The following is an 8,423-nucleotide window of genomic DNA, read 5'->3' as shown; positions in this document are numbered from 1 at the left end:
CCACGGCTCTCAAATGTTGGAAATATTCAGCAAGTTATAACCCGTAGAAGAGACTTGTCGCCTCCACAAATGATTAGTCTGACAGTATCAGTGCATTATGTACATAAACACCGCTTTGGTCAAACCTACAAGAAAAATACTATAAAATTGTGATAAAAAGGGAGCAGCTACACCAATAACCGAGTAGAACTAAGAGGGTGGTGATGTGACGTCACTCCAAACTGGGATTGAGTTTCCCGACAAGAAATAAGAGAGATTATTGCAGTTTTGCTCTCGCGAGTCACAGGTGTGATCGAATTATTTTGTGGAAGTCACTTATAAGGCAACTCTAGGTAAGCAGTACGCTTTAATATGATTGTCTTATTGTGAAATGAAACTTTTAGATGTGATTAAATATAATTTTTAAAATGTATGAACATTTTATGATACAGTCATTTGAGCGTCTTTCCATAGCTATCAACTCGGATGTCTGTTACAGAAGAGATCAAACCAAAAATTGTGTGCATATATATATATATATATATATATATATATATATAGGCCTATATATATTATTTAGCCTAACATAATTTGATTTTACTTAGGCTATATATTTACATAAAAACGGCACTCCCTTTAGGCTCTGCTATAGCCTACTGCACATGGAATGAACTGATGTAAAAACTGCAGAAAAAATTTTACATTTTGCATGAGTTCAGTTTAATGCACTGTAGACAGCTGCCACATGTTCACCATAAAACAGGAACAATTACGTATCTGAATAGATGGAGAATTTCCAATGTTAAATTCTACATGGCTGAGTAGAGAAAATGCTTTCAGATGATGTTCAGAGCTTTTCTATTGCAAAGCCTCACTTTACTACTCCAATTCTGGCCTCCAGTGGAGAAAAGCAGAACAACATGTTAGTTCGTTCCTTTTCTGTCTAGATCAAGTTTAGGTATATCTGTCTGCTTACAATTATTTACTAAATACCATATTTGTTCTGTCAACCTAGGTTTGAAGGTACAATGATGGATCCATACAATTTTACAAACAGTCCTCTCAATTACAGCTCATCCGAGTATGAAGATGACTATGATGATTATGATGAGGATACAGATCTCAGGAAATCTCTTAATATCATGTCACTGATAGTCTACAGTCTGGCTTTTGTACTTGGAGTGGTGGGGAATGGCATTGTCATTTGGGTTACTGGATTCAAAATGAAAAGGACAGTCAACACGGTCTGGTTTCTGAACCTTGCTGTAGCAGATTTCCTCTTCACTGCCTTCCTCCCTCTCAGCGTGGCTTATACAGCTATGGGTTTCCATTGGCCTTTTGGCCAGTTCATGTGCAAATTCAACAGCACTCTCAGTTTCCTCAACATGTTTGCCAGTGTGTACATCCTGGTTGTGATCAGCGTTGACCGCTGTGTGTCTGTGGTACGTCCTATCTGGGCACAAAACCATCGGAATGTGAGCCGAGCTTCTGTGGTGAGCTTTGGAGTTTGGATATTCGCCCTGGTGCTGAGTTCACCCTACTTTGTCTTCAAGGACACTGCACCCGACCACAGTAACCCAAACATCATCAACTGCTTCAACAACTTTGCATTCTCCGATGACTATGAAACACCAGAGGTGGTGGAGCTCCGTGTGCTACGGCATCGTGCCATGATCATTACCCGTTTCATCATAGGCTTTGTGGTGCCTTTTGTGATCATCGTCTCCTGCTATGCGGTCATCATCCATCGTCTCCAAAGAAACCGGTCCATGTCTGGCCGAACTGGACGTCCCTTCAAGATCATTGCTGCAGTGATCACTGCCTTCTTTCTGTGTTGGGCTCCTTACCATATTCTGGTGCTCATTGAGATGGTAAACCACATGGGAACAAAATACAGCTCCACCCTGCAATATGTCACCACTGTTGGAATTCCCATTGCGACCAGTTTGGCTTTCCTAAACAGCTGCCTGAACCCACTGTTGTATGTTTTCATGGGACAAGACTTTAAAGACAAGGTGCGCAAGTCAATCCTGAAGGTTTTGGAAACCGCTTTCACAGAGGAAGTTTCACGCACAAATACCTGCACAAATTCAATGCCCACCATTCGTAACAAAGAGAATGGGAGCAAGTCCTTCTCTGATGCGGAAGTATAACTGTATAGCATAAATGAAGCACTTTTTCTGAAGGAGGACTTTACAGAGTGTGTCAGGTGTATTTAATGCCATCCTAAATAAAAATGAGACACATTAACCTGAAGAACTGGACCAAAAGAAATTGAGATGATTTGAAGCTTTACAATAAAACACTGCCTTGGTCTTATGGGGATATGCTTATATGATGCAAAATTATTATAAACATTTGTGTGTGTGTGTGTGTGTGTGTGTGTGTGTACTTGTTTATGCTACAAGGATAGTAAAACCTGAAAATGTTGACATTGTGGGGACTGGCCTGTGGTCCCCACGAGGGAAAAAAATATTAAAAATAGTAAATTATGTTTATCTGAAAGTGTAACAATGCAAACTGGTTTTCTGTAAGGGTTAGGGGATAGAAAATATCGTTTTGTTGGTATAAAAGTAATAGAAGTCTATGGAAAGTCCCCACAATACACAGAAACAAATGTGTGTGTGTGTGTGTGTGTAAGAGAGAGAGTTTTAATTATATATCTATAAAGTATTTGAAAAATAAAACTTGGTATTGTAGGCCATATATGAGCAAATTAGAATGAAGTTTTTACATGTATTGTGCATGTGATGCAAGTAGCTTTTTGCTGTTTCTTTACTGTATAACTATTGTCTGCACATCATTTGTATAAAGCATCTTTTATTTCATATAAAATAGTATTAGGTTTGTTGATGTATATCAAAGATTAAGCAAAAAGATTAAGCTCCTTACTCTGGTCTCATTGTCTATGGAGGTCTTGATTTAGATATAATAAAAAACTGAACATTAATTCAAGATAATATTTAGTTGTTTTTTTTACATATTCTTTTTGAAATGTGAAAATTACATTAATCATTTTAGATATTTAATAATGTAAGGTATGTAATGCATGCTGTTTCTATTCAACTAAATTATACTAAGTGTCTAAAGAGGTCACTTAAAAGAACCTATGGATCTCCTCTAAGACTATATTGTACTAAAATTGTAAAACCACAAAAAGCCCTATAATGCAATTTACAGACATTTAAATCTCATATGTATATATTTTTGGAGTGTTAAATCTACTTGTGTGATATAATAATGTAAAGTGCACTCAAAACAAATGAAAAAAATGTAAATGCAGTGCTTTTTGTTCAAGAACAGGAGATACTGCTGTATATTTGATCATATTTAAATATTTGGTAACATTTAAAAATGCAAGTTGGTTTTTAGCTTAAATGTTAACCCTCTCATAAGAGATTCATGAAAGATGATGGTCCATCCGGTTTCAGTTTTTGAAACGGGTAACAGATTCTGATTGTATTGCTATGGTCAGGAGCAATGAAAGAGAGCCTTGGTTCTCACAGCCTTAAGACTGTAAGAACCAATGAGATTCGCACCATGTTCAGACTGTCACATACGGTTGCAGTGTTAACACACAGTAAGAAGAAAGAACTTTTAATACAGAGTGCAATGAGAATGTTCACACTTAAGGCAATCTATTAACTGAACAAGGCAAAATGTCATATTACATTGTATACTTCGAAATTTGATTTTATGATATATACTATTTCATAGGATATTTTCTACTTGAGTGTGTGGTAGTGCACTGTACCATAATGTATTTATTGTCTCCACCTTTACCGCATTGATTTATATTTTTTTGTATGGCCAAAACTAAATTATCCCTCAGGCATATTGTTGCCAGACAGTACATGATTTAAAAATACATTCATGTATTTTTATTACATGATTAAAATCTGAATCTTCATGGCAGCTTTTACTTTGCTGAACTGCAGGCACAGAGATCTGGGCAGGGACATTTTGCTTTTAACACTGATGGCTATATAAGGAGGAGAGTGCTATGATTCCATAATGACTTGAATTACACCATTACACACCATCATTACTGCAATGGCCCTGCCAATTAAACAGACCCTTCAAAATCACCTTGAATGCTGCTTTGATCAAGTTAGGATATTATCTCATTGCTAAAAGCTATGTACTGTAACTATATGTCCAGTAGATGACAGTAATCCACCTACCAGTGATTTTTTTTCCCAGTTTAGCTTTAGAAGAATGGGTGGAAACATGTTTATGTCTTTCTAGATTATTTCATATTGTTCTGCTGTATTAAAAATCAATTACATACAAATGTTTGTATGCAAAGCTGCATAATTACAAAATAGTTTTCTTCCAGCTTTTCTGGAAATAATTTTGAATGAAGTATTACCTGTCACATTGCAAGGTAAATCAGCTTCCCAAAACAGTTCATATTTAATTCTTCCTAAAATTATTTCATCACAACTACCCTCCTACACTGCACAGCACATGCAGGATAAAGTAAACGGTTTAAATAAAAAGCCTCACATTGCAAAATCGTCTTGCTACAATGTTCCAGGACAGACAAATGTGCATAGTAGCCTACATAGTGCAGTGCCAATTTATCTCAAAGCAACAGATTACATGCTTTATGTAGTACATGCATCGAATATCAAATGAATCAACAATTATTTATAGATTTTCCTCCCCATATTCGGTGTTCCCATTAGCTGGCATCTACCCTCCATTCCTATGGGTGGCGGTAATGCAGCAAAACTAATCGCACGCGAAGAAGCTTGCCAAAAGGAAGCTTTCTTTTTTCTTTCTCACCCCCTTCTTTTCTTGAGAATTTAGAGGGTTTTTTTTTTTGGATAAACTACGATTAGTTCAGTTGACCGGTCAAAAAACAAAACCTATGTACGATAAACGTTGAATTCTCAAGAGAATTCGCTCTACGGCTTCACACTAAACAGAAAAGAGACGGAAAGTTGCTAACGTTACCCGCGTTTGAGCCTCTTCAGAAGTGGCATCTATCGACGAGGTAATTCTAGGATACATGTGGCTGTTTCATTTGTAGATACTGTTTCATGAAAGCACGGATTTTTTTGTTGTTGTATATCCCGCACACCTAGCCGGTTGGGTTTTACTTAGCGTAACAAGTACGTAATCTACAAGTAAATCAACTTTGCTAACGTAGCATGTTGTTTAGGCTTGTAATGTGGTGTTGCGTCTATTACGCGTTGCTGTTTGGTGTGAGCTGTAAATTTTCCCACAATCTTTCCGTTGTTATAGATTTGTACATTTACCGCCAGTTTACCTTTATTGTATTGGTGGTTGTTGTTTTCAAGGATACCATATGCCTTCTTTTGAGATCGATGAGCAGCCTGGTTTGTTTGCTGGGCTCATTAAGATACCACGATGCCTTAACCCCATGTCAAGAACATAAAAAATATCTAAAAAAAAAAAAACCTTATTGCTACTCAATACCTAAGAAGTTCAACTTTTAAGCTGCTTTGAATAAAAGAGCTGGATTAATAGATGTAATAATAATGTAGTTTCAGCATCGATGTGTATTATTTAACCATAATTGATTTTAGCCCTTTATGATATTAATTCTGTGCTACTATGTTGTTTTTTTCTGTGCATGAAATTCATTTCTAGTCACTATGTAAGAGGTCTGTGGATTTTTTAAATTGTTAATACAGTAAGGAAATGTACCAGACACTTGTTCATTGTCAATACATACCTGCTTTAACGTCGTTTTCTTGTTGTTGTCAGTCTTTAGAAATACTGGGTGTTCATCCTGACCACGGTAAAGGGGGAGTAATCACTTTTAAAACATCAGGATTGCGGTGAGTAAAAGTTAAACTCCTGATTTCCTGTTTTGTACACTTGCTAGATGTTTTATAATACGATTCTTGAGAATAAATGGTGCCTTCCAGTGCACCAGTGCAGGAACATTCATCACACATTCAAGACGGAAACATAAAGTAGGCTAAACAAAATAAAAAATATTTTGAACAATAAACCCAAATAACTACATCTGAATTCAAAATGAAACTCTTATTTATGCATGGTATTAGAAACTAACTGTTACATAAAGTAACCTGTAAAAATAGAGTTATTAACATTGCACCATTCACTACAGACTTGCTTTCCTATCCCTGATCACTATATTGATTATAGATTTATTGGATTATATTATAGTGTTTCTGCAACGTTTCAAATCAACACGCCCCTCCCAGCATCACAACTCGGCAACTTGTGTATGATCTATAATTCTGAGTTTCCCACTTAAATATGCCTGTGTAAGAAAAAATGTTAATACGTAAATAAGCACATTGCATGGTCATTTATTTGTTTTGTGTTGTCTTTACGATATTTCCGACACTTGAAGAACACAATACACAGTGTGTTGATGTATGTATATTTTGGTGTATATCTTGTTTTTACTATTTCATCTGACGTTTTAATTACTATCCAGGAAAGTATTTGTGTATATTACATAAGAGGCAGCTGTATAGACACTGATCATACTGATGCATATCAGAAAATAGCTTGTGAGAAAGCTGTTTAAGGTGCAAAACCGCTGTTCCTATAAAATACACCCGTCAATACATGCTACACCATTAGCTCTCCATACATTTACTTATTCGTTTTTCACATTCACAATATGTATGTTGTGAACATTGCAGCTTATTTGTTTACTTGGCAGGTGTTAAACTGCTTTCTCTTACTTCCTTAAATGGCGTAAGAAAACAGTTTTTGCATTTATGTGACGGTTTAGAACTCTGCTTACTGCAAAAATCCCGAAATAAGCCATTTTCTTCAAGTGCATATAAATAGGGCCGTTGGCTCCAGGGCAGCTCTGTGTCTTGGTGGCACAATCCCTAATAGCTTTTTTAAGGCCCTTTCATAGCAATAGTGGTGTGAAAAAGATAAATTAATTTCAGACAAATGATATGTAAACACCAATAGCAAAATGATTATCACTTGGGCTAAAAGAGAATGTTATTTGATAGGCAAAGAATTTTGATCGAGATAACCAGTAGGTCTCACATGCAAAATTGTGAATATTTACTGAATATTTTATACAAACAGCTTGTTAATCACTGCTATTCTACATTTATTTACATTTACCTACATCATTTTACTTCAACATTTGTTTACCATCCTTTACATTTTGTTGTCTTTGCAATAAATTCATTTTTCATAAATAAAAAATATGGTAAATTTGTTAAAAAATATTTATTCTGTTTATTGTGCTGTCATTAAGAATGTGTAAGTGTTGGATTCAGTAATTTATATTTATATCACACTCTTTGTGAAACATACTGAAAATTACTGAAAGACATAACAAAACATAGAAATTGTGTTGCTTTCACTATAAGGAATACTGTTTTAAACAACGTTTTTAAATATTACTGTTGTATATTATTGGTTATATAAATAGCTATAAAACAGTTTGGGCCGTGTTGTTAATTTATAAGATTCTTTTTTTTTTTTTTTATGTGCCAAGTTAGAAATTTCCCTGCATAATTTACAGTATTATCTGAGAGAGTGTTTCTTTTATAAGTAAAATGAACATTATTGTCAAAATGTACTCAAATTACTCTTAATTGAGAGTGTGTGAGTCAGATTCACAACGATATGGAAAATCTACATCTAGGCTATACCACAGATACCACAATGGTAGTACATACAGTGGGTACGGAAAGTATTCAGACCCCCTTCAATTTTTCACTCTTTGTTATATTGCAGCCATTTGCTAAAATCATTTAAGTTAATTTTTTTTCCTCATTAATGTACACACAGCACCCCATATTGACAGAAAAACACAGAATCGTTGACATTTTTGCAGATTTATTCAAGAAGAAAAACTGAAATATCACATGGTCCTAAGTATTCAGACCCTTTGCTCAGTATTTAGTAGAAGCACCCTTTTGATCTAATACAGCCATGAGTCTTTTTGGGAAAGATGCAACAAGTTTTTCACACCTGGATTTGGGGATCCTCTGCCATTCCTCCTTGCAGATCCTCTCCAGTTCTGTCAGGTTGGATGGTAAACGTTGGTGGACAGCCATTTTTAGGTCTCTCCAGAGATGCTCAATTGGGTTTAAGTCAGGGCTCTGGCTGGGCCATTCAAGAAAAGTCACAGAGTTGTTGTGAAGCCACTCCTTCGTTATTTTAGCTATTTTAGCAAATGGCTGCAATATAACAAAGAGTGAAAAATTGAAGGGGGTCTGAATACTTTCCGTACCCACTGTAGGGCTCATTTAGTTGATGTAGATGATCTAATAGCTGCCCTGGGCTGCGTTACCCAACAATCGTAAACCAAAGTGGATTGTTTAAAAGTTAATATGAATTATGAAAAAATAAAACATTTTAACAATGCAAAAAACATCACTTGAAGCCAAATTTATTTGTGTCCTCTCTCTCTCTCTCTCTCTCTCTCTCTCTCTCTCTCTCTCTCTCTCTCTCTC

At 35.7% G+C, this 8,423-nt stretch overlaps 2 protein-coding genes across 2 annotated transcripts in view; both read left to right on the top strand.

Annotated features, from left to right (window-relative positions):
* Positions 1-262: 262 nt before the first annotated feature.
* Positions 263-2,345, top strand: fpr1 (formyl peptide receptor 1). The gene is made up of 2 exons (XM_016500728.1): positions 263-332; positions 995-2,345. The coding sequence occupies exon 2, from the start codon at positions 1,008-1,010 to the stop codon at positions 2,130-2,132; it is 1,125 nt and encodes a 374-aa protein (XP_016356214.1). The 5' UTR covers positions 263-332; positions 995-1,007; the 3' UTR covers positions 2,133-2,345.
* A 2,356-nt stretch (positions 2,346-4,701) lies between these two features.
* The window catches only part of LOC107699518 (zinc finger protein 43-like), a 7,461-nt gene continuing 3,739 nt past the window's right edge, over positions 4,702-8,423 (top strand). The window contains exons 1-2 of the mRNA XM_016500801.1: positions 4,702-4,981; positions 5,719-5,792. The gene's annotated coding sequence lies outside the window, so the exon portion shown is untranslated. The remainder of the gene's footprint in view (positions 4,982-5,718; positions 5,793-8,423) is intronic.

This window comes from Sinocyclocheilus anshuiensis, unplaced genomic scaffold, assembly GCF_001515605.1.
Source record: "Sinocyclocheilus anshuiensis isolate Anshui unplaced genomic scaffold, SAMN03320099.WGS_v1.1 scaffold670, whole genome shotgun sequence".
Lineage (NCBI taxonomy): Eukaryota > Metazoa > Chordata > Actinopteri > Cypriniformes > Cyprinidae > Sinocyclocheilus > Sinocyclocheilus anshuiensis.
This window is presented reverse-complemented; position numbering and strand designations above follow the sequence as displayed.